Source organism: Rhinoraja longicauda, chromosome 20, assembly GCF_053455715.1.
Source record: "Rhinoraja longicauda isolate Sanriku21f chromosome 20, sRhiLon1.1, whole genome shotgun sequence".
Taxonomy (NCBI): Eukaryota; Metazoa; Chordata; class Chondrichthyes; order Rajiformes; family Arhynchobatidae; genus Rhinoraja; species Rhinoraja longicauda.
The window spans coordinates 27,921,015-27,947,096 of NC_135972.1; the positions used below are offsets into that span (position 1 = coordinate 27,921,015).

At 43.3% G+C, this 26,082-nt stretch overlaps 1 protein-coding gene across 1 annotated transcript in view; it reads left to right on the plus strand.

Moving 5' to 3' along the window:
* Positions 1-26,082, plus strand: part of LOC144603681 (protein NEL-like) — a 230,010-nt gene that overhangs the window by 40,766 nt on the left and 163,162 nt on the right. Inside the window, exons 4-9 of the mRNA XM_078417297.1 lie at positions 6,785-6,958; positions 9,049-9,145; positions 17,402-17,474; positions 18,966-19,048; positions 20,173-20,301; positions 23,656-23,758. Of these exons, the coding sequence (XP_078273423.1) occupies positions 6,785-6,958; positions 9,049-9,145; positions 17,402-17,474; positions 18,966-19,048; positions 20,173-20,301; positions 23,656-23,758 (659 nt within the window). The remainder of the gene's footprint in view (positions 1-6,784; positions 6,959-9,048; positions 9,146-17,401; positions 17,475-18,965; positions 19,049-20,172; positions 20,302-23,655; positions 23,759-26,082) is intronic.

The window sequence follows — 26,082 nt, forward strand, 5'->3', positions numbered from 1 at the left end:
CCTACAAATTTGTATGTTTTTGGAGTGTGGGAGGAAATTGAAGCTGCCGGGGAAAAAAAAACCCCGCTGGCCACAGAGAGACCATACAACCTCCTTATAGACAGCACCCATAGCTAGGATCGATCCCGGGTCTCTGGTGCTGCAAGGCAGCAAATCTACTGCTGCACCACCCTATTGACTTCATAGTTTTAAGGGGAAAGACATTGCTTCAGCGTGGGACTGGGATTAAGAATAAACATGTTCAGAGCTTTAAAGCACTGCAGCTCCCTTCTGTGTTCATCTGCTGCCCTTCCCCACTGAAGCTGGTGTGTCACATCAGTGCATGATTCAGAAGGGCTGTCATTTTTCCAGTGTCAGACGCTACTGGCCATCCTTCATGTGTCAGCCTGGACATTGAGCACTGACAGGCTTTTCAATCATGAGGGAATAATCCGAGTTCACCTGACACCCACGGTTGTACTTTCTATCTATGGATCACTGAATATTAATGTAAAAGAGGAAAACATTACTTACATTCTCCCTCATTGCAACCAGTGCAAACTGGAGGTAAAAATTATTTCTCCTTCATTCCTTTGGGTGATATTTTATGGACAGTCTAGAGTGGGAAGCAAGTTTGAAGCCATGGGGAACAAATTTGACTTTTCATTAAATGGGAGGTATTTGTGATGGAATATAATCTTTTCTCATGCAAATACAGTAAACCCTCACAATAACGGACCACTATACGGTGGATTTCGGTGAGAGCGGATCGAGGGTCCCTTTGCACCGCCCCCCCTCCCCCTCCCCCCCACCTCCGCCAGTTACCCAACGAGCTGGTGTCACATGGCAGGAGCTTCCCGCCACGGGAGCGGAGAGAGCGAGCAACATGGAGGCGGCCCCAGTACTGGCACACCACTTGTGGGGCAGGGGGCCCTGTGGCTCCCCAGCCTGCGAAATCCCCCTTGTTTAACCACCCCCAATGCAATGTTTCTTCCCTTCCTGGCCTTGGGTTGAACTTTACCACCCTCACTTGGATATAATGGACTATCGGCAATAACGGATGCCCCCCCCCCACAGCCCACATCCACCCCCCCCCCCCACATCCCCCTCCCCCACATCCCCCTGACATGGTCCTTTATTGCGGGGGTTTACTGTAATTCCACATTTGCCATCAATTACCCTACACTTAGGGTACAGCAGTAGAGTTGCTGCCTTACAGCACCAGTGACCCGGGTTCGATCCTGATCACTGGTGTTGTCGGTACGGAATCTGTACGTTCTCCTTGTGACCTGCGTGGGTTTTCTCCGAGATCTTCAGTTTCCTCCCACATTCCAAAAACGCACAGGTTTGTTGGCTAATTGGCTTGGTATAAGTGTAAATTGTCCCTAGTGTGTATGTAGGAATAGTGTTAGTGTGCGGCGATCGCTGGTCGGTGCCGACTCAATGGGCCGAAGGGCCTGTTTCCGCACTAAACTAAACTAAACATAGCTGTATCATTATTGTATGTCACATTTACAGAGACAGTGTAAACTAATGCTGCCTATTTCGGACATTGTGTCATATAACGGAATATTACAAGTTGGATAAATCACTGAAAAATTAATTTATGCAACTTGTAATATTACACTTGTAATGTAGATGAATAATCAGAATTTTTAGTAATTTCTCAAAGCATTGTTCAATCAGATATTTCCTCCAGTTAATAAGTTGAAGTACCAGTATAATTAGTTGTTAGTTATTCTAGGTATAAAAATACCATAGATAGACACAAAAAGCTGGAGTACCTTTTTGTGTCTATTTTCGGTTTAAACCAGCATCTGCAGTTCATTTCTTACACATAAAAATACCATACGGTAGTTTCAAAAGAGGCGTGAACAAAGACTGTGTCCAGTTTCAGTTATTATTGAAACTAAATCTCACAGTCAGTTATGATATGTTCATTTATGTGATTTGGTACAATATATTCAAAGACTAGAATAACACTGAACAATGTACACAACTGAAACCTATAATAAATTACAAGCATAAATACATTTTTCAGTGATTTATCCAATTATATGAACTTGTAATATTCTGTGGATTATCAATTCAGATGGTGTGACACATTATGTTCCAATATGTTCCACATTATATTTCTTAACAAGTGAATCATACTTCTGCAGCTAAATAATTTACCACTAATATCATGCAGATATTTGTTTTATGGTCCTTTATTATGCAACATATAATTGAATTTATTACTAGACTGTGAAGTTATTTCAAACATCTCTATCATACAGGATTTAATTTAATCCCTCTCAGTTAAATTTCCATAGCCACATCCTTGCTTTACTTCAAATATCCACAAATGATTCAAAGGGATAATTCCATTATTCAAATCAAATAGGACTTATACTATTTTGGCAAAAGTTCAATATTAAAATATTACATTTCCCTAATATATTACTTTACAAAGGTAGTTTATGAATATTTATAAAGGAAATCCAATTGGAAACTTTCTTTTGTACTTGGCAGGAATGGGGACACAAAGTGGAGGGTATCCAATTAATATAAAACCCTCATTATGCTGTTCAGTTTCTGATGTAAAATAGCACGATCATTAAATAATAAAGCAAAACTAAGACTATTTACGTGGGGAGCAGTAGAACCCTCGAATTGATAGAGTGGGAATATCGGCAACCTATGAGTGATTGTTTGGAAAATAATGGATATCGATAAGACATTACGTCAAAAATAATGCCTATCTGGAATCGATCTCATTGGAAATAATGGATGTCTTGGCTCACTTACATATACAATAATGAATGCTTGGAATTGATCGCAAACAGAAAAATGGATACCTTGCAGAGAATATTTCATATAAAATAATAGAAATCCAAGAGTGATTGCCTAGAGCATAATGGAAGTCCACGAGTGATTACAAAGTGGATAATGGATATAGTGAATTGATTTTACAGAGAATTATGGGCATCCATAGGTACTTGCCGGCAGGAAGAAATTCCTATCAGCAGGATATGCAGCACTAGGTTCTTAGTCTCGAGAGGGAGCCTCCTACCAATTTCCATAGAAATTTCCATTTAAGCCCATACATTCCTAGAATCTTATTAATGGGCCATCGATAATGGAAAAGAAACAGGCATGCTACCATTTCTATTAAAAGAGAAATTATATTCAACTTGAAATTAGACACAACTTGGGGAAATAATACACAAGTGCGAGAGTATCTCAGCAGGTCAGCCAGCATCTCTGGAGAACATGGTTAGGTGATGTTTTGGGTCTGGAGACTTCTACAGACCCTGAGTTCAGAGTCTGAAGAAAGGCCCCGACCCGAAACATGAGACTGAAAAAGGGTTCTGACACAAAACATCATGTATCCATGTTCTCCAGAGATGCTGCCTGACCCGTTGAGTTACTCCAGCATTTGGTGCCTTTTTTTGGTAAACCAGCATCTGCAGGTCCTTGTTTCTACACTTGGAGAAATAAGCATTGCAATAGTTTAGTTTAGTTTAGAGATACAACACGGAAACAGGCCCTTTCAGCCCACCGGGTCCGTGCCGACCAGTGTTCCCCCCACACTAACACTATCCTACACCCACTAGGGACATTTTTTACATTTACCAAGCCAATTAACCTTCATACCTGTACGTCTTCGGAGTGTGGGAGGAAACGATTATCTCGGAGAAAACCCACGCAGGTCACGGGGAGAACATTACTAACTCCGTACAGACAACACTCGTAGTCAGAATCGAACCCAGGTCTCCGGCGCTGCATTCGCTGTAATGCAGCAACTCTACCGCTGTGCCACCGTGCCACCCTAAAATAGTCTTAGGATGAATTCAATAATAAATCATGTGCAACTTATCTGGTTTGTCACTGCCTCTTTATCACTCTAGGGTTGAAATACAAACAACTGCAAGGAATCTGAAATAAAACCAACATTGCTGGAAATGGTAGATTAAACAGTGTCTGTGGAGAGAGAAACTGAGTAAACCTTTCAGGTCAATGACTCATTGGAAGTAGAAGTGGGAAAACTTAACATTTTAGATCGCAGAGAAGGAGAGGGTGGAGAGCACAAAAGGATTATCTGCTAAAGAGTGGCAGCCAAGAAAGAATGAATGACACAGATGAATTTGATGGTGCCTGAAGACTTGTCAATTGTGTCTGCTCGAGATGTAATGGAGGGAGATAACGTGAACAGAGGAAAAAAATGTACAATGTTGGAGCACATCAGTTGTTGTAAATCTGGAATAAAAGAGAATGGGAGCACCCAGCAGGCCAGGCAGTATCCATGGAAAGAGAAAAGCTGAGTCACTTTATGTCAGAACTGGCTAGTTTTGAAGTAAGCCGTGAAGACTGGTTATCTGATATTGTTGAATTCAATGTTGATAATCGAAGACGCCAATATTATTTAAAGCATGTTGGCTGCGGAAGAAGGAATGTTCCAGAACATAACCTGGATTAAAATCCATGATTGTTTCTCTTTCCACCATCCTTGCGTGTCTCTTGCACTCCACCCTGTCTTACTCATTCCCGTTGTTACTTTCACCCCTCCCATTTTTCTGCAGCGTAAAAGTTAACATTAACTCCTGGGTCATCAGTGCTCTGTGCATATTATTCCTCGCATCCTCCCTGTGTGCCGAGTTTGCTTTTTGAAAACATTTACGCTTGTGAAGGAATTTTTTATGAATGTGTTCTTCAAATGTCATATTTAGTAAGAGTCAGAACTTGATATGAATATCTGAAAATATTAATTACGTCTACGGGGAACCTGTGGCTTTAAGAAGATTAACTCTGCAGCCTTAATCCATTCAATGAACCCATTTAATCACTTGTAAGGATTAGTCTGGTTTGTGTCGAGATTGAGAACATAATCACACTCTGCACATTAGGAACATGGCATGGAGCTGCTGGGGTCAGACACGATCAAGAGTTCCAGGTCCTTCCTGAAACGTATTGTTCTTTAAACTACTGAGATTCATCAGATAATATTTTAAGCTGGTAAAATATAAAATAAAAACAAATGTAAGATTTGTGTAATGTTTCTCTGTCATAACAGCAATATGGTTCATATCATCACCTCAAGTTTTATCTCAAGCTAATTGCTACTGAAACTTTCACCTGCACAGTATTAATACCCTTGTTTGCCTCTTAGCTACAAGTCTCTGTAAACCTTAGTTCATCTGGAAGTCTGCACTCAGCACCCTATTCCTCATTAAATGTGTATTCCAATGACTTCAATAAAATAATTGCCTGGATGTGAGTGGAACTGGTGGCTGATATTTGCACATATTGATTGCCAAGCCAATTTCATCTGCTTAGTTTACCAGCACATCAGATTTGAAATTGAGATCCCACTTGATTCCCTTAAAACCATTGCTACTTCTGTAACCACTTGCAAGCCACTGAGCCTTTAAGTCCTTTATCTCTGGCTCATTGTCCTTGTTTCTACTCCATCTCACATATGGTGTCCTTCTCTGATCTTTGACAATCCTCAGTCCACTTAGTCTAACACTTAGCCTCTCATTTAAAGAAAATGATTTGATGATGAGGGGATTAGATTAGAGGGGATTGAATGCACAGCATCTTACCCAGACTCAGGGAATCAAGAAGCTGAGGGCATAGGTTAAAGGTGAGAGGGGAAAGATTCAATCGGAATATGAGGGGCAACCTTTTCATAGATAGGGTGGTGGGTATATGGAACGAGCTGTCAGAGGAGGGAGTTGAGGCAGGTACTATAAAAAAATTTAAAAGACGTTTGGACAGGTACACGGATAGGAAGGTTAAAGGGATATGGGCCAAATTCCAGGCAGGTGGGACGTGTAGATGGGGCATTTTGGTCAGTATTGGCAAGTTGTGCTGAAGGCCCTGTTTCCGTGCTATATGACTCCATGTCTCTATGATCTCCATTTCCAGAAAAGGATACAACAAACATAATATTAACCCTATTTTGTTGTAATAGCTGAGCAATCAGGATAAAGGTGAGGCAAATGGCAATGTTAATTATTGAATTGGTGATGCAAACTAAGATATTTTTTTAACAAAGTATGGGATATTGAAGTACTGAAAAAAACTAAGGCAGTTGAGGAATTTTAGTTAATTATGTGTTGCAAGAATGTTGCTAACACCGTGAATAAATTCTATATGATGACATACATTTAGAGACTGTTAGGCTCTTAGATAGATTGACAGGATAAATGCTGACGGGCTGCAGTATTCAGAACTAGGAGACAATATCTCAGAATAGGGGGATAGGCCTTTTACAGATTAATATAGTTTAGTTTAGTTTAGAGATACAGCGCGGAAACAGGCCCTTCGGCCCACCTAGTCCGCACATTAACACTACCCTACACACACTTGGGACAATTTTAAATTTATACAATGATACCGAGCCAATTAACCTACAAACCTGTACTTCTTGTGGAGTATGGGAGGAAACCAAAGATCCCACGCAGGTCACGGAGAGAACGTACAAACTCCGTACAGACAAGCTCCCATACTCAGGATCAAACCCAGATTTCTGGCGCTGTAAGGCAGTAGCTCTACCGCAATGCCACCGTACCGCCCGGAGTGTGGAAGAATTTATTGTGTAGTCAGTTGTAAATCTTTGGTACAACCTTAGGTGTTGTAGACGTCGGTCACTGAGTGTATTAAATGTTGATAATGATAGTCTTTTGGATACTGAATCAAGTGACATGGGTATTGAATAGCAAAGTGGATTTGATTGCCGGAGAAGCAATGTGGCTTCATTCTCCTTCTACTTCATATATCCGTCCTTTGTGGCACTAAGAATCCTCTTTTTCTCTAGATACCTGGAGGTGGAGAGCAGTGGCCATCGGAATGAAGTGCGTTTTCACTATCGATCTGGGAGCCATCAGTCTCACACGGAGGTGTTCCCATATGCCTTGGCTGATGGCCAGTGGCATCGAGTTGCCTTAGTCATCAGTGCATCCCACTTGATTTTATATGTCGACTGTAACAAGTAAGTAATCTTCCTAAACACTAAGGGACAAATGAGCAAAGTCAAATGTAACTATAATATCCATTCCGTTTTCACAGAATGATACCATTCATCAATCAATGATACCATTCATCGCTGCACCAAATCCCATGAATGGCCATTTCCATTGGAGGCAAATTCTTAGATTGTTCAATTTTCCAATGTAGAATTCATTTTTTGATTTAACATGGATGCTACGATTGCAGATTATGCATTTTCCTCTGAAATAGACACTTTCTCATTGAACTGAAATTGAAGGAAAAGTTCAGATTGTTCCAACGAGAACAATCAAGGTGAATGCAGATCAATGAGTTCATCTCCACAACATGTACCAGACAATTCACAAAATAACTATGCAAAGATTATGCCACTGACATCATCACTCTTGCAGGAAATTGTACATTCTGTACCTTTACTCTTTATTTCATAATGTGGGCAGAAGTTCATTTCTCGGCCATGTTTAGTTGCTTAAAGATTTGGTTGTAAGTCATCTTGTCAACCTCTGCAGCCCTTATACTGATGTCATTGGATTCTGATTCTTAAATCTCAGCATATTGCCGAAACAATATATATGGCGGCACAGTGGCACAGCGGTAGAGTTGCTGCCTTACAACGCTCGACGCCCGGTTCGATCTTGACGACCAGTGCTGTCTGTACAGAATTTCTTCCTTTGACCACATGGGTTTTCTCCGGGTGCTTCAGTTTTCTCCCACATTCCAAAGACGTGCTGGTTTGAAGGTTAATTGGCTTCTGTAAATTGTCTCTCGTGTGTAACACAGAACTATTATATAGGCGATTGCTGGTCGGCGTGGACTTGGTGGGCCAAAAGGCCTGTTTCCATGCTGTATCGCCAAACTAAACTAAACTAAACTAAACTAAACTAAACTAAACTAAACTAAACTAAACTAAACTGTAATATTTCTAAATCTGGATGGTATGTGACACAGAAGACTCCTGGTTACCATACTTTGCTGCTCTATTTGTTTAGTTGGATGGGGGTTTAGACCACACTTTGAAGTAAGTTTGGTGAATTCTGTAGCTCTTATGATAACAGCCACATTTAAATTATTAAAAGCATTTAAAACCTGCATGAAAAATTAATTAGCAGCCCTTGGCTGGGATTTCTTAAATATTATAAAATCCCTTTCTTATTGATTTTTTTAACATTGTGCCTTATTTTCCAAAACAAGAACCTAGCTCTTACATTTCCAATGCTTTGTCTCATCTGGCTGCTCAGATAATGATGAGATGTTTAAAAACTTAGCCGATTGATTGATGAATTGTTGGATTGACTGATACAGCATGGAAACAAGCACTTCAGCCCACCGAATCCATGATGACCATCAAACACTCGTTCACACTAGTTCTGTGTTGTCCCACTTTAGCATCCACTCCCCAAACATCAGGGGCAATTTACAGCAACCAATTAACTTACGAACCTGCACGTCTTTGGGATGTGAGAGGAAACGAGAGCACCCTGAGGAGACCCAGAGAGTCACAGGTAGAATGAACAAACTCTACACAGACAGCACCCAAGGTTAGGATTGAACTTGGATCTCTGGCACTGTAAGGCAGCAGCTTCACCAATGGTACCACTGTTGAATAAAATGAGGAATTCTATCTTTGGACTTGAAGCACAAAACATCTGTATGTATACGGGCTGCCAGTTGTGCTCATCTCCAAACATTTGGATTCATTGTGGATCTGAACATTGAAAGTAAGTAGAATTGGTGGCAGGAAGGAACTGCAGATGCTGGTTTATACTGAAGATAGACACAAAGTGTTGGAGTAAGCTGGTCAGACAGCATCTCTGGAGAAAAGGAATAGGTGACGTTTTGGGTCGAGACCCTTGAAGAAGTCTTTTCTTCAAGGGTCTCGACCAGAAACGTCACCTATTCCTTTTCGCCAGGGATGCTGCCTGACCTGCTGAGTTACTCCAGCACTTTGTGTCTATCTTAAGAATTGATTGCACATCTTTGTTGCTGGCAATTTGAGACCAATTTCCTTCTATTAGACTTGATATTTTGCTGCCGGTTCTGTAACAGAATCATCGTTTTGTTTTCTATCTGCAGGATTTATGAACGACTTATTGAAAGGCCGTGTTTGGACATTCCCACTGGCTCAACACTTTGGTTGGGACAAAGAAATAATATACATGGCATTTTCAAGGTGGGTGAATATTGTAATCTGGAATTCATTTTCTACAATACAAAAGAATATTTTTATTAAGGGATTAATTGTTTGGAAATGTATATCCTTATATTGAGTTGTATCTGTATAAAAAATACTGAATATTGAAAACTGTTGACATATTTGAATCTCTCAACTGAATGAACATCAATAATTCACAAGGTTTTTCAGACATACAAGCCATAAAAGTAAGCTACATTTACACTGCTGCTTTTTACGGTGTAGTTATGTTTCAGCCATGCAGAGCTATATTTAATTGCCTGGCAGTTCTTCATTTACACTGCAATTATACAATTCAGGGCAGAGCTCTGGGTTTGCCGAGATACTTGCATGGGCAGGACATCTTCAAAATACTTGACAACCAAATTATTCATCAGCATTCTTTAGCATGAGTTGAAGTGACTTTATATGTCACTTTGCTGTAAATGAGCAAATTGGAATTTTGTGGGCTGTGTGTGACACCATTATTCTGGCTGTTTGAATAACAAAGAATTCTATCATTCTATTAGTTCAGGAGTATTTTTATCAGCATAATAAAATTAGTGAGCTTTGTACAGAGAGTTGGACCATACCATACATATTTTTGTTTCCTTATGTAATTGAAGGTGAATGATACCAGTGACTAAATTAAATGTTGAAATTGAATATTGGGCAAAGGAAAAGGCTTTCCTGAAAGGATATAGGATTCCTCAAAGGCAAGGGCATCTACAATGCTTTGGAGCCAGTCACAATGGGCTTATTAGATTATATTAGAATGGAAATATATTCAAGGTTTATCTGTTTGAAATCATGCAACCTAAAACTGAGAGTACATTTCCAGAGACAATTGCTTCTTACTCCAGGACTCTTCAGTGTGAGACTTCCTCTGGGGAGTGGAGTTTTGTGCATGTATGTGAGCAGCCTTGAGAATAATTCACTTGGTTCGTGAATTTTTCCAGGCTAGTATCAACAGGATGTCTATTTGCAGTGCTAGGTCTTATTGGTGTGTGGCCAAAGCAAAACTAAGCTCTCGGCTTCATTAAAATGGTGCCAAAATGTATGGCCCACTCTAACTAATTGGGGGTGGTAGGAAACTGGTTGGTCGTATTCTGGGCTAGTCAGATTGGGAACATGGAAAGTGATCTGATTGTGAGAGTAGGTTGGACTGGGAAGGCTATGAATTTGTGCTGGGATGATATTACAGGTCAAAGACTTTGGTTTTAGTCTGACGAAGGTTCCCAACCTGAAACGTCACCTATCCATGTTCTCCAGAAATGCTGCCTGACCTGCTGAGTTACTTCAGCATTTTGTGTCCTTTTTTTGTAAACCAGCATCTGCAGTTCTTTGTTTCTACACTTTAGTTTTATCTGAATTTATAAAGATAAATGACCTATTTTCAGGATACCCTCCAGTTTAGTTTAGTTTAGAGATTGAGCATGGAAACAGGCCCTTCGGCCCACCTAGTCTGCACCAACCAGCGATCCCTGCACACTAACACTATTCTGTACACACTAGGGACAATATTACATTTATACAATTATACCAAGCCAATTAACCTACAAAGCTGTACGTCTTTGGAGTGTGGGAGGAAACCAAAGATCTCGGAGAAAATCCATGCAGGTCACGGGGAGAACGTACAAACTCCGTACAGACAGCACCCGTGGTCAGGATCAAAATCAGGTCTCTGGCACTGTGAGGCAGGAGCTCTACCACTGTGCCAGTGGGACTCCCCAAATCCCCAATCAAGTCTTTCAGATCTCAATAGGCAGTTAAAACCACACATTTTGGTATCTGATTTTTTTTGTTTGGTCAGATTCTTATGAATTTTATAGGAATCCAGAATCTTGAAAAGATTCAGACTCCTGCTTTGGGATGTAGGTCAGATGATGAAAATTGGCTGAAGAAATGTGATGCTCAGTGCAATTCTGACTCTGTGTAAGATCCTGAGACAAATTTCTGAGGACTAATAGCGATGTTACACTGGAAAAAACAGATGGCTTCATGTTGAACTTTTCCCCCAGAGATTCTGTCCCACACTGTAAAACCCTATCAATTATTTAAATTTCAGTTACTTGAGATGAAAATAGTAATTATGCACATCTCTTCAGGGGCTTACATTTTGGACGCTTGGTACAAGACAAAAGAAACGGGGGCAGTCCAAATTCAGCTCTATCTTAAAATAAGAAATTTCAGGAGTGGCCCACGTAGTTCCAAGAGCTTCCTCTGCTACACAATAAGATGATGGCTAATCTGATTACATTTTGAATGCTTGGTACAAGACAAAAGAAACAGGGGCAGTCCAAATTCAGCTTTATCTTAAAATTAAAAAGTTCAGGAGTGGGCCACACAGTTCCATGAGCTTCCTCTGCTACACAATAAGATCATCTGATCTGATCACAAGCCAAAACTCCACTTTCCTGCCTGATCCCTATATCCCTTAATTCTCTTATCTCAGCTGTGAGTGTTTGTAATGGCTTGGTATTTACAGCTTTCTGAGTCAGACCACTCCAGAGATTCACATCTCATCTCTGGACTATATGGGCATCCATTTAACCTAGGTTCTACACTCCGTCATCACATATTCATTCCATGGTTTGGGTAGTTCTTGCATAACATTGTTTCATTCATCATCATTCATCCTCAGTTCATAAGTTCTAGGAGCAGAATTAGGCCATTTGACCCATCAAGTCTACTCCACCATTCAATTATGGCTGATCTATCTTTCCTTCTCAACCCCATTCTCCTGCCTTCTCCCCATAACCCCTGACACCTTTACTAATCAATAATCTGTCAGTCTCTGCCTTAAAAACATCCAATAATTTGGCCTCCACAGCTGTCTGTGGCAATGAATTCCGCAGATTCACCACCCTCTGACTAAAGATATTCCTCTTCATCTCCTTTCTATAGTACGTCCTTTTATTCTGAGGCAATGGCTTCTGGTCCTAGACTCCCCCACTAGTTGAAATATCCTCTCCACATTCGCTCTATCCAGGCCTTTTACTGTTCATTGCTACTTTGCAAACCATTAGTGACTCAAGGTTCATTTATCGTTGCCAACCTCATTGTTACATTGTCACTTACATCATGCAGTGGTATTGGGTATTGTAAAAGGATGCCACTCGTAGGCAGAGTCTTTTACTATATAAGTTTATTAATGACACTACACATACATTATGCCCTAGCTGTCCGTGGTCATCACTGGCACTAGAGAGCGAGCTGGAGGTGGGGAAGTTACAATTATACCAGAGACAATGGGGAGTGGTTAGTAGTGGTGAGGTCACTATGTTAAAGGAACATGCACTGATCTACATCCTTCCTCTTGGAAACAAAGTGACCACGGCTCATGCGCTAGGCTCAAACTACAAGCAGACTACTCGTACACACCGTACCGGACAGGCGGCCTGACCACTCTCCCAGAGCGGGTGCGCAACCCACCATCCCCTCCGGTCGAAGGAGCAGCATGAACGGGTGCGGGTACAGAGGCTGGGGAACCAGGGGAAGGAGGAGGACTGGGAAGCGATGCACGCGCAGGCGAGGGAGGGGAAGGTGGCTGGGGCGACTGCGGATGTACCGGAGCAGGAGGCACATCAGGCACCGCGGACTGGACGGGAGGTGAATACGGGATCGCGGGAGGCGGTGCAGGCTCGTTTACCAGCATCAGGTGCTGGCGGGTACGACGGTACACGGTGCCCTCGTAGTTGACCAGGTACGACCGTGGAGAGTCAGCATTGCCGACGACCACGGCCAGCCGGTGGTGACCGGAGGTCGACTCCATCCGGACAACCTGGCCAGCGAACAAAGGTGGAAGGGGACGGGACGACCTGTCAAAGGAGCGCTTCTGAATGAGCTGCTTTTCAGTGATGCGCTCCCTGACAGCGGCAGGGCTCCGAGCCGTGGGTTGCAGGGATTGCTGGGAGACGGGGATAGGGGGTCTAGTGGTGCGGGACATGAGGCGCTGGGCAGGGGAACCGAGCGCGGGGTCCCGGGAGATGTTGCGGAGGTTGAGGAGGGCAAGGTACAAGTCCGAACTGTCAAGCCGGCAACGTTCCATCAGTTCCTTAGCGCTGCGGACAGCGCGCTCTGCAAGTCCATTGCTTTGCGGGTACTCGTGGCTGCCGGTGATGTGGCGGAAGTTCCACCGATTTGCGAAAACAGCAAACTCGGCGCTGGTAAACTGGCTGCCGTTGTCGGACTGGAGAGATGCCGGGGAACCAAAGGTAGAGAAGTGGCGGCGAAGCTTCCCGATGACGGCAGCAGACGTGAGGGACGGCAGCAGGTCCACCTCGAACCAGCTGGAGTAGGAGTCCACCAATACCAGGTAGTGTTTGCCACGCCACTCGAAAATATCAGCGGCAACAGCCATCCATGGCAACTCGGGAGCCGGCTGCTGCAGGAGAGGCTGGCGCTGCTGATGAGGTAATAGGCTGTTGCAGGCAGCGCAGGCGGAGACCCTGTCCCGGATCTCCTTGACCATGCCAGGCCAGTAAAACTGTGCTTGGGCCTGGGATAACGTGGCCTCCACCCCTGGGTGTCCGTTGTGGGCAGTGTGGAAGTAGTGATCTCGCAGCGCAGCCGGCACCACAACCTTGTGACCCTTCACCACCACGCCCGCGTGCAGCACCAGTTCATCCCGAACCAGGAAGTAGGGCACGGCACCAGCCGGCAGGGAAGACCGTCGTTCAGGCCAGCCACGGCGGATGACGCCCTTAAGCTGTTGAAGGTTCGGATCAGCGGCAGTGTGTGTGACCAGGGACTGCATCTGCCAAGATGGAACGATGTTGACGTTCAACACCATCAGGTCAGCCGATTCGTACGGATGGCGGGAAATGGAAGGTAGTGGGGCACGGGACAAAGTGTCTGCCACGAACATCTCCTTGCCTTTGCGGTACACGATTTCGAATGTAAAACGCTGCAGCTGCAGCATCATTCGCTGCAAGCGGGACGAGGCTGCGTGGATGGGCTTGTTTAAAATAGAGACCAGCGGCTGGTGGTCTGTTTCGATGGTGAAAGTTTTTCCCAGAACGTAGTCTCTGAATTTGGAGCACGCGAACACCACGGCAAGGAGCTCCTTTTCAATCTGCGCGTAGCGCTGTTCAGCAGGGGTCATTGTGCGAGAGGCATAGGAGACGGGCAGCTGTCGGTCGTCGTAGAGCTGCAGGCAGGCAGCACCAAGGCCGAACCGAGATGCATCGCAGGTGAGGACAATTGGCCTGTTCAGGTCGAAAAACTGCAAAGTCGGGGTCCGTGCGAGTCTGGACCTCAGGGCCACGAAGGCCGATTGGTGGTGCGGGAGCCAGACCCAGGCATTGTCCTTCTTGGTCAGCTCCCTCAGGGGGGCACTCAGTTCGCTGAGGTCGGGTATGAACTTACCCAAGTAGTTGACCATGCCCAGGAAGCGCTGCAGGCCGGGCACGTCAGTGGGAGCGGGCATTTCGGTGATCGCCGCCGTCTTCGCGGGGTCTGGCTTCAGGCCACCCGCCGTGAAAACGTGGCCGACGTAGGTGACTTCCTCAACGCGGAACCGACACTTCCTTCGATTAAGCTTGAGGTTGATCTCACGAGCCTTGTCCAGGACCTGGCGGAGGTGTCGGTCATGCTCAGCGACGTCCCTCCCGTACACCAAGATGTCATCCACGATGATGGCGCACGGCAACCCAGCAAACAGCTGCTCCATCGTACGCTGAAAAACCTCGCTTGCCGAGTTGATCCCAAAAGGCATGCGGAGGAAACGGAACCTGCCGAACGGTGTGCTGAAGGTGGTCAGGAAGGAGGAACGTGCATCCAGCGGTATCTGCCAAAAGGAGCTCTTGGCATCCAGGACCGAGAAAACCGTGGCTGGACCGACCTGTGCCGCGACGTCCTCCACCGTCCGCATGGGGTAGTGCGGGCGTTTAATAGCCAGGTTCAGGTCCTTGGGGTTGATGCAGATCCTGATCTCGCTCGCGTCCTTCTTGGCAGCGACCACCATGGTGGAGACCCACTGGGTGGGGGCACTCACCTCCTTGAGGATGCCCATGTCCACCATGCCACGTAGTGTGGACTCCACGCGGCCCTTCATGGCAAAAGACACACGGTGGGCCGGTCTGACCACTGGGTCGACCCCCGGGTCCACAACGATCTTGTAGGCACAGGGCAGCTTCCCCAGGACGTCATCAAATCGGTCAGGGTACTCGATCAGGGGGTCCATGGGGGCCTGCACCAGGTGGATGTCGCGGTGAAATGAGACCAAACCAAAGTCCTGGCATGCACGGGCGCCCAGCAGGGTGACGTTTTCAGATGCTAGCAGGAGGAACGTGAGGGGCCGAGAGGTCTCCAGAACAGTACAGATAACCGTTGCCTTTCCCACGGCAATCAGAACGCCTCCCCCATAGGCATGGAGGCGGGAGTTGTCAGGAGTAACCCTCTCCCCCGAACTTATCTGCTCGAAGAGGCGCACAGACATAACATTTGCAAACGCCCCAGTATCGACCTTGGCAGGGAAGGAGTGTCCATTGACTGTAACATGCACGGATGGATCCGTTATCAATGCAGGTGCTCCCAAGAGCGAAAACACCAGAGAGTCTCCATGGGAGGAAGTCGTATCTGAGCCATGGAGTACCTCATGTTGGTTCCGGGAACCGGTTTCGCTATCATCGTTGGCAAGGTTGTTTAGACTCCCTCTAGGAGCAGGGACAGGTCTCCCACGAGAACGACAAGCTGCAGAAAAATGGTTCTGCTTCCCGCAGGAATTACAAGTTTTGCCCTGCGCTGGGCAAACGTTATACCTGTGTGACGAGAAGTTGCAGTTTGGGCATCTGCGAGGGGTGACCATAGCGGGCGCGGAGGGGGCGACCCGGGTCTGCGGGTCATTCAATCGCCGGCGGCCGGTGAAATTTATGTCCTGGGGCGCCGGCCGAGATACTGAGCCAACAGCAGAGGCCATGCGTGCGGCATGTATGGCGTCCGTCAGCGACAGGTCAGGCTTCATCAGGAGCTCATCCCGCAGCTTAGAGTTTAGGAGACCGTTGACCAGGACGTCCCTGATCATCTCGTCGGGTGTAATCGTTTGAAGGCGGCACCGCCGAGCCATATGTCGTAAAGATGCAATGAAGGCGTCAACGTGCTCCCCTGGAGTCTGACGCCGCGAGAAAAATTTGAAACGTTCGATAATGTTATTGGTGGGTATATCGCACAGGGCAGTGAACTTAGCCATGAGACATACCGGGTCGTTGCGGTCCTCCGGAGGGACGAATTGGAACGACGCATAGCGTTCCATTGCCTCCGGACCAGCCAGGTTGAGGAGCAGGTGAGCTTTTATCGCAGCAGTTGCATCAGGATAGGCAATCGCTATATAGTGTTCGTAGTCCCGCTGGAAGACAGTCCAGCGGTGCACTATGTCCTCATCGAAAACGAGCGTGTCCGGACGACGACACGAGGAAGACATGGCAAAGTGGAAGGAGGGGACACAATTGGGAGAAACAAATGATAAACTAAAAACCGATAAACAGGAGACGCAAGTCTACCGATCTGACACCATGTAAAAGGATGCCACTCGTAGGCAGAGTCTTTTACTATATAAGTTTATTAATGACACTACACATACATTATGCCCTAGCTGTCCGTGGTCATCACTGGCACTAGAGAGCGAGCTGGAGGTGGGGAAGTTACAATTATACCAGAGACAATGGGGAGTGGTTAGTAGTGGTGAGGTCACTATGTTAAAGGAACATGCACTGATCTACAGGTATCATTGCACTTCTGCTCATTGCATTGCTGGGCAGCAGGGCTTGGCTGCCTCTGCAATGTTCAGAGCCAGTTTGGGATCTTCATAGAGATATATCTCATATTTTCATTATTATCTATCACACCATCCACCATCCTCAGGTTCACATATCTCTCCGCCCCTCTTACCCCACATAGTGACATACTTGTCTCCTGGCCCTGACCAAGAAAAAAGGACAATTGAGCGTTGTTTCATTTAAAGTCATTTGGTTTCATTTGGAAGCAGAACCGTGATTTTCACTAAAGATCTGCTATGTTTTGTCAAGACCCCGTAGAATGTTATATTTTCAGTAAGACAACTTTCTATTCATCTAAGCTCTGGACAGTATACTGTGACTTCACAACGGTCCTGCAAGGTTGGAGCAAGACATCTCTACCTTTGTACCCCTTCCCTTTTGCAATAAAGACTGTCATTCCATAATGTATATAATGCAGAGAAATATGCTGAGGGTCTGTTGTATTGACAATTAACGATGAGGCTTGCTCTCTCTGCAGGGTGTGATGCAAGATGTTCAGATTCTGGTGATGCCACAAGGGTATATCACTCAATGCCCCAACCTCAATCGAAGTATGTTTAATGATTCTTTTAGATCTATATGCACATATATCAACATATCGTACGAGCTTTAGCAGTAAAATGCACTCTGTTTCAGAATGACTGGTATATTTCATAATTGAATGTGTAAGAGAATGAGCAGATTACGGATAGTCAGCATGGCTTTGTCTGGGGCAGATCATGTCTTACAAACTCGGTTGAGTTTTCTAAATAAGTGATAAAGGTTATTGATGAAGATAGGGCAGTGGATATTGTCCACACAGACTTTAGCAAGACATTTGACAAGGCCCCTCTTGGCTGGCTGATCCAGAAGATTAAGATGCATGGGATCTATGGTAAATTTAATAGTCTGGATTCAGAACTAGCTTTTCCAGAGAAGACAGTAGGTAATGGGGGAAGGGTGTTAATGTAGCTGGAGTTCTGTGAACAGTGGTGTTTCACAGGTATTAGTGTTGCGTCCTCTATTGTTTGTGATATATATATGTGAAGAAGGCTGTCAAAGGATGCAGCAAGGTATATATCAGTTACAGATATGAGTGGAAAAATGGCAGATGCTGTTTAATCAGGGCAAGTGTGAGGTGTTACATGTTGGGAAGTCAAATGTAAGGGTAAAGTATACAGATAATGGCAGGACCCTTAACAGTATTGATGTTCAGAGGGATGAATCTTGAGCTTCAAGTCCATAGCTCCCCACAAAGTAAATAGTGTGGTCAAGAAAGTAGATGGTGCGCTTACCTTCATTGGATGGGGCATCGAGTATAAGAATCAAGAATTCATGTTGCAACTTCATACAACTTTGATTAGGCTGCATTTGGAGTACTGTGTGCAGCTCTAGCCACTCCATTATATGGTCGATGTGGAGACCTTTAAGAGGGAGCAGAAGAGGTTTATGAGGATTTTGCCTGAATTAGATCTGAGCTGTAAGGAGAGGACAAATTTGGATTGTTTACTCTGGAGCATTGGAGAATGTATTGGAGAGGCTGGAACATGTTGGTAGTGATGCCGGTGGAAGCAAAATACGATTGTGGCATTTAAAAGGATTTTAGATAGACTCATGTATTTGCAGGACATGAAGGGGTAAGGGGCATATTGCAGGCAGAAGGGATTAGTTTACCTTGACATCATATTTGGCACAGACTTGTGCCATACTGTTCCTCTATAATTGTCTTTGTTTATGGTCAGGAGATTTCAGTCATTTAAATCATCTTAAAATCAGATACATTATGGAACAGAAAATGTAGTGAATTTCTGAAAGACTTGAACATCGTTTGAATGGTAGATGGTAATCACGTGCTGGTCTGCCAAATATTTACAGCTAAGAAATTAACCTTTTTCATTTAAATGGTATTAAAACTGTAATGTATTTCCTTCATTTACGCCTTATCTTTCTGAATTCCATGTTACTGTCTTCTTGAGTTTTTGATTTTCATTCATATTTTTATTTCTTCTCTAATTCCTGAATTCCACTTTCACATTTTAAGCACCTCAGTTCTCTCATTTCAGCTTGTCCAACGTGTAATGACTTCCATGGACTTGTGCAAAAGATTATGGAGCTCCAGGATCTTTTAGCCAAAACCTCAGCAAAGGTAAATACTTAATAATGGCTAAAATGATTCATTTCTTCAAGGGTTAGTTAAAATATAATTTATAAACTATCCTATAGTAATTCATTGGATATACAACAGTACGCTTGAAATTGTTTAATATGTGGATGGTGAAAACTTTGTGTTAGAATAAAATAATATTTTTTGTTACAACTTTGTGTTAGAACATTGAATAAGAGTAATTATAAGAGGTTTTTGATATTGTTGGTTAAGGAGGAATTTTGGCCAGGATGATGGGAGATATTTTGGTGGATCATCAATTAATCTGAATAAATATGTCTTCCATGATTTTTGCTATGACTACCATTTCTTTTCAGAATGAGACTCAAAAGCGTATTCCATACTTTATTCAAAAAACATTACAAACTTTTTAAAAAAAAGACAAAACATGCCTTGTAGCCACTGTGGTGACATGATGAACAGTTTGCTTTTGGTTTCAACTCCTTGTTGTAAATGATTCAATTATCTTTCTTGGTATATTGTTTCCTTGCAGTTACATTTGAAATAATTTACAGCAAAATGCAAAGATGCTATGAAGTTCGGCTTAACTATCCTAGGTCCATGTTGTCTAAGCCAAACCTTATCTATTAGCCAAGACATCATAGGAAATAAATTCTTCTCATTTGCAAAGCCTTTGTGATTGACATAAGTTAGATTACTCAGGCTTCAATATCATTTCAATTACAAATGAGCCTTGGGGAATGTAACATTGAATAAAACTGAGTTGCATCAATTTTGAAGCAATTTTTGGAGTCACTCGATTTGGGAATGACAATATCCCGTGATCAGCTGTTCTGAGAGCTATTCACAGAGCCAGTCAGCCATGTGGGAATCTGATTTGAGGACATTTTCATTTACACTACCACAGAATCTATGATGCCTTGTTTCAATATGTTAAATGTAATCGTGCAATTTATTGTGGCAGATGAGGTCAATTGGAGGGTTATTAAATAGAATGATTGTATCCACATGCATTTGTACAGTAAGGATGCCCTTACAGAAATTATTTAAACACAGGAAGTAGTTTCCCTGATTGCACATAATTACTAATTTGAAAGAAAAAGGTTGCAAAACATGATAATGATTGCATGTAAATCTATACCCAGTTATCTTATGCCGAAAAGAAGATGAACAGTTTGGATCAGTGTTACTGTGAGAAGAGCTGCAAGGTGAAAGATAAAGTCTACAGGGAGTCGGTGTATTGGACAGATGGCTGTAAGAACTGCACATGCAAGGTACCCCTCGACCACGGATTGCCAATTCTTGCTCTGTTCTATATTTTCCATTTTCCACAATCCAAAAAAGTAGATGTGGAATTACTGTGGTGGGTAGAGGAAGTCGGACAAGGATTAAGCTGTATGTTGAAAGACTGGAGTGACTAGGCTTATATACACTGGAATTTAGAAGGATGAGAGGGGATCTTATTGAAACATATAAGATTATTAAGGGGTTGGACACGTTAGAGGCAGGAAACATGTTCCCAATGTTGGGGGAGTCCAGAACCAGGGGCCACAGTTTAAGAATAAGGGGTAGGCCATTTAGAACAGAGATGAGGAAAAACTTTTTCAGTCAGAGAGTTGTAAATCTGTGGAATTCTCTGCCTCAGAAGGCAGTGGAGGCCAGTTCTCTGAATGCTTTCAAGAGAGAGCTAGATAGAGCTCTTAAATATAGATGGCAAGCATACCACATGCCTTCTTTACCACCTATCTATTTGTGCTGCCACATTTAATGAGCTATGAACTCACTATGAACAATGGATGCCTGTTTTGGAGTACCCTTAATTTTGAAAATGCCTATGATGCTTTATATGAGCTGATGCTGGGAGCAGGGCAGGACGGGGAAGCGGCGAGAGGAAAGGATAAAGTACTGCTGGAAATATGTAGCAAATCAGGAGGCACATGTGGAGAGAGAAACAGAGTTATCCTTTCAGGTCATCAAGACAGGTAATCGACTTGAAATGTAGGTCTGTTTCTCTCTCCACTGATGCCACTTGATCTACTGAGTATTTCCAGCACTTTCAGTTTCGACTTCATTGTTTAATCCTTCATTCGAGTCTAGCATCTGTAGATTTTTGCTTTACAATTGGATAATCAGCTTTGGTTCCAGGTTTATGGATCTTGCAAAGATTAAGTCAGAGAGATGAGCATGTTTGAGGAGCTGGATGAAATGAATGGTTGTGGACTAAATGGTAATGGTTACAGAGGTTCTGTTACCCATTAAGGATGACACACAAAAGTTAGAATAAAGTGACTAAAGATTGCAGGAACAGATATGAGACAGCATGGAGGTGCAGCCGTGCGGCATGGTGGCGCAGCAGTAGACTTGCTGCCTTACAGCGCCAGAGACCCGGGTTCGTTCCTGACTCCGGGTGCTGTCTATACGGAGTTTGTACGTTCTCCCCATGACCTGCATGGGTTTCCTCTGGATGCGCCGGTTTCCTCCCAGACTCCACGGACGTACAGGTTTGTAGGTTAATTGGCATCGGTAAAATTGTAAATTGTCCCTAGTGTGCGTGTATGATAGTATAAGTGTGTGTGGATCGCTGGTCGGCATGGAGTCAGTGGGCCGAAGGGCCTGTTTCTGTGCTGTATCTCTAAACTGAACTAAACTAAATGAGACTGAAGAAGGGTGGGGTTAGGACGTTACAACGATTGTTCAGGAACTGTTGCAGCAATAGATCAAAACACTCAAGTCAGTAGCAATATACATTCTGCTTACAAGGTCCAGCCATTTGAGATTTATTTTCCAACTGCTCAATGTTGTCAAATACCCTGAGGTTAGATCTTTGGAGAGTGCAGCTCAATTTATTCCCCTCATGATTAATATTGCTGGGAGTACAGAAATCTCATATCAGAAGGAAACTACACCACAAGAGAAAACTTGCCTCCTGAGAGCAAAAAAATCAATGTTGGTAATTACTAAATTCCATGCTGTACATAATATGGAAATGATCTTTTAATACTGAAAGGATAATTGTGATGGATAGATTAGCCAGGCAACCAGGATCTAAATTTTAGCATGTACTAAAAATATGTAAGGATCTCGAGCATTATAGGTCCTGCATCAAAAACGGTGGTCATTTTTAACAAGCCAGGAATTCCACTTCCTTGAAACTTGCATAAGAGTGTGCAGCCATCGTTTCTCAAGAGATTATTCAAAAACCATTGTTGAGGTTTGCAGTGTTTCTCTCTGTATCAGTCTTTTCTAAACTTGTAGCGAAGGAACAACAACAAAGTAGACAAAGTTTATTGAAAATTCCTGGTGAGACGTTTCAACTAATCCTCAGCAGATATAGCACATTCTTCTCGGAGAGGGTGGTGAGTGTCTGGAACTCTTTACCCCAGAGGGTTGTAGGAGTGAGATTATCGGGGTTACCTAAAGGGGAAGTGCATACATTGTTGAAAGATCAGCGAATAGAGGGCTGTGGGGAACTGGCACAGAGCACGAGTGGCAGTGCAGGACTGAGGAGACAAGCCACCTTCTCTTGCTCCAATGTACTTGTGTAGAAACAAGGAACTGCAGATGCTTGCTTACACAAACAATACACCAAATGCTGGAGTAACTCTGTAGGTCAGGCAGCATCTCTGGAGAACATGGATTGGTGATGTTTCAGGTCAAAGAAGGGTCCTGACACAAAATGTCACTTATCCATGTTCTCCAGAGGTGCTGCCTGACCTGCTCCAGCACCATGTACTGATGTGCTGATTAAGCAGGGACACCACAATGGTACCACAATAGTGCAATTGTCTCATGGCTCCAGCGAGCCAGGATCGATCCTGACCTCTGGCCCTGTCTGTACGGAGATTTACATGTTTTGCCTGTGGCAACATGGGTTTCCCCTTATGCTCCTTTGCCTTCCCACATTCCAAAGCCATGCTGGTCATTAAGTAACTAGTGGCTACAATTTACGTTTAGTGCAGTAGATGGCTGGGGTGTTAATGAGAGAAAGCAAGTTGCTGGAATAACAGGTGCAATTTGCCTGTAACAGTGTGGGTTTCTACCTGGTCCTCTGGTTTCCTCCCATATCCCAAAGGTCGTGCGGGTTTGTAGCTTTATTGGTCTCTGTAAATTTCCCCTAATGTGTAGGGAGTTGATGAGAAAGTGGGATAACATAGAACCAGCATGAAGGGTGATCGTTGGTCAGCATGGACTCGGTTAGACGAAGGACCTGCTTCCATGCTGTACCTCAAAACTAAACTAAAGTGGGCCAGTGAGGTTGCTCAGTGAGCTGTCCAAGACTTAATGCCCAGAACGGCCTCCTTCAGTGTCCCATGAATAACAAGCAGTTGTAAAACAGTCGTACTGAAGTGTCAAATGAAACCACCTCCTGCTTCTGCCGCATCTAAAATCAGAAAGGATTTCATGCAGAAGGAGTCCCAAACTCTCTAAATTAGATTTTATAGTTGGGGATATATCGTTGTCACAATATCATCAGTTTGACTTCAAACTGATTTGTATATGACATTGAAGAGATTTACAGGACACTTGGTCTGTTATAGTCATTCATAAGTTATTTCAGCGGTTAATAATTCAGCAATGTTGACAGCTAGCAAAAACAATCTTAAAATAACATTGTATTATTTTCCCAGAATGGAACAGTGCGGTGTAAGAGGCTGATCTGCCCCCTAGAGAATTGTCCTCCAGGCAAGGCTCCCGTCTATGTGGAAGGCAAATGCTGTAAGGAATGCCAGCGTGAGTGTCTTATAATATATTCTACAATTAAGTATTGTTGGGAGTCTGTTCATTTTTTTCTTGAACTATTGAAACTCAACCTCTTCACCAAAACAATTTTATTCCAAAGAGTAAATTTTGATCAGATATTTAACCACGATAAATAGAGACTATGCATGGTGCAGAGGCATTGGAGTCTTGATGGTCAACTAGAAAATTGCATCATTTTTCATTTGCTGCCATTTTGACAAACTTCACGATCAGTTATGCACAAAGCAAGTTTGTGAGTTATCAGATGAACATTCAGTAAGGGAGTATGTAGGAAGGAACTCCAGATGCTGGTTTACATTGAAGATTGACTCAAAATTCTAGACGAACTCGTCAAGACAGGCAGCATCTCTGGAGAGAAGGAATGGGTGATATTTCGGGTCAAGACAGACAGAAAGGGAGTATGTGTGGTCATCAATTTTTTTTTTTTCTACTGATCACAAATGTGCATTTTGTGTAAGAATTTACATGATGTAATCTTGAGACTTGTCCCTTTCCCCTGGTTTCTATGTGGCTTTAAGGGGTCATTTGAGTTCCTGTAATTCCTCAAGTTGCATCAGTGACCCTGCTCTTTGTGATTCATCAACAAACGTCAGCCTATTTTCTGTGGGGTGACAGTACATGGGAAGTCCCACTATTCTTGCAAATTACAAGAGATAAACACAATTTATTTTTGTGTTTGTGAATAAATTGAGTCTTTATAGTTGGATTCTTAAAAAAAAGATTTATATTGGAGATTCCAAAATGATTTATAGCTTTGAAAATACCTTTGGAATGTAGAAAATACAGCAGACAATTTGTGCAAAACAAGTTCCAGAAGATAGATAAGCCACAACCTTAGTTTGGTCTGGTTTATACATGGCTCAACTTTAAATCCACAGCATGTCTTTGACATGGCCTAGAAGTGGCACAGATTCACAAACACACACTGCAATGCTTCAGGAGAGCAGGTCACTATGAGCTTCTCAAGGATAAATAAGGAAAGGAGGTGTATGTTGACTTTGTCAGTGAAGCCCCATCCAGTAAATGGATGAAAGAATAATCATTGAGCGATGTTCGCTAAGAGAGATATATATATATGGACCAGAACTCAGTGGACTTATTGAAAAACAGTGCTTGAAATCTTTTGTATTCACCAAAGTTGGTGTATTTGATGTTGCCAAAACATGCCTCCCCTCCCCCTCCTCTTTCACCTAGATTCCTTCCTCTGGCCTCACAATTTGTAACATCTCTCCTTATGTCACACTTTTAGTCTTTTCATCTCTGGACATTGTCCAACCATCTGCCTATCCAACCACCCCTTCCTCACTTCTATCCACTTGTCAGTTGGCACACCTTGTCCTGTCCCTCCTGTCTTCCAGCTTTCTCTCCCCCCCCCCACTACTGTAATTAGTCTGAATCTTCATGTATCCACGTTCTCCAGAGATGCTGCTTGAGCCGTTGAGTTATTCCAGCATTTTGTGTCTTTTTTAAGATCAACAAATCTCCTGAACTGATTCCCTTCATCTTCATTGACGATGTGTCCAACATTAGAAGGTGAAAAACAATTAAAAATGTCATCAGACAGTGCAATGTGCGTGATATAGGCAGGTTGGCTGATGGGAGTCTTTGAATATAGATTGCAACATTTATCATGCGTTACAGTCAGTGAGCTGCCAGCCAGTGTCATTCATTGTTACTGGAAAACTATTAAACCAGTGGAATTTGAAGTCTATCCTTCTGCTAAATAGAATATTGTGCTTGAGCTCACAACTTCCGGGCTCAGTTCTATTTCTCAATTGATACAAGATTCTTTCAGCATTTGCAGGCGTTTGTGTAAATCTTTCCTGCTGCTCTCAAGTTCATTTCTCACTGGGCATATTTCCTCTGAATTGATTATTCCTTGGTGATTTTTATTTTTGGTTTTCATGAATTCTTCACTTTAAAATGTCCCATAGCTGAACACTTAATGTGGAATAATAATTCTGAATCTTTTGATGAAATGAGTTTAGGTTCTTTTGCACCAAATAACTTATGCACTCACATACAATATGAGCTCGGTCCTTCTAGTTGATAGTCTGGTACGTTACTGAGCACCTGAACTGCAGACAAAGTCTGCCTGCACTGCAGATTCCACTTATTGCCACCTCAAAATTGCAATTGAGGTTCTTTATATATCATCTGACCCCACTTTGCAAATTACATGACTTTTGGCTGATTTTCCAACATCAAATCTAACAAATCCAGCCAGTAAATTGTGACCAATATGCTCCCAGAACCATGAGGTCATAGTTCACCCACAATGCTCCACAGGAAGA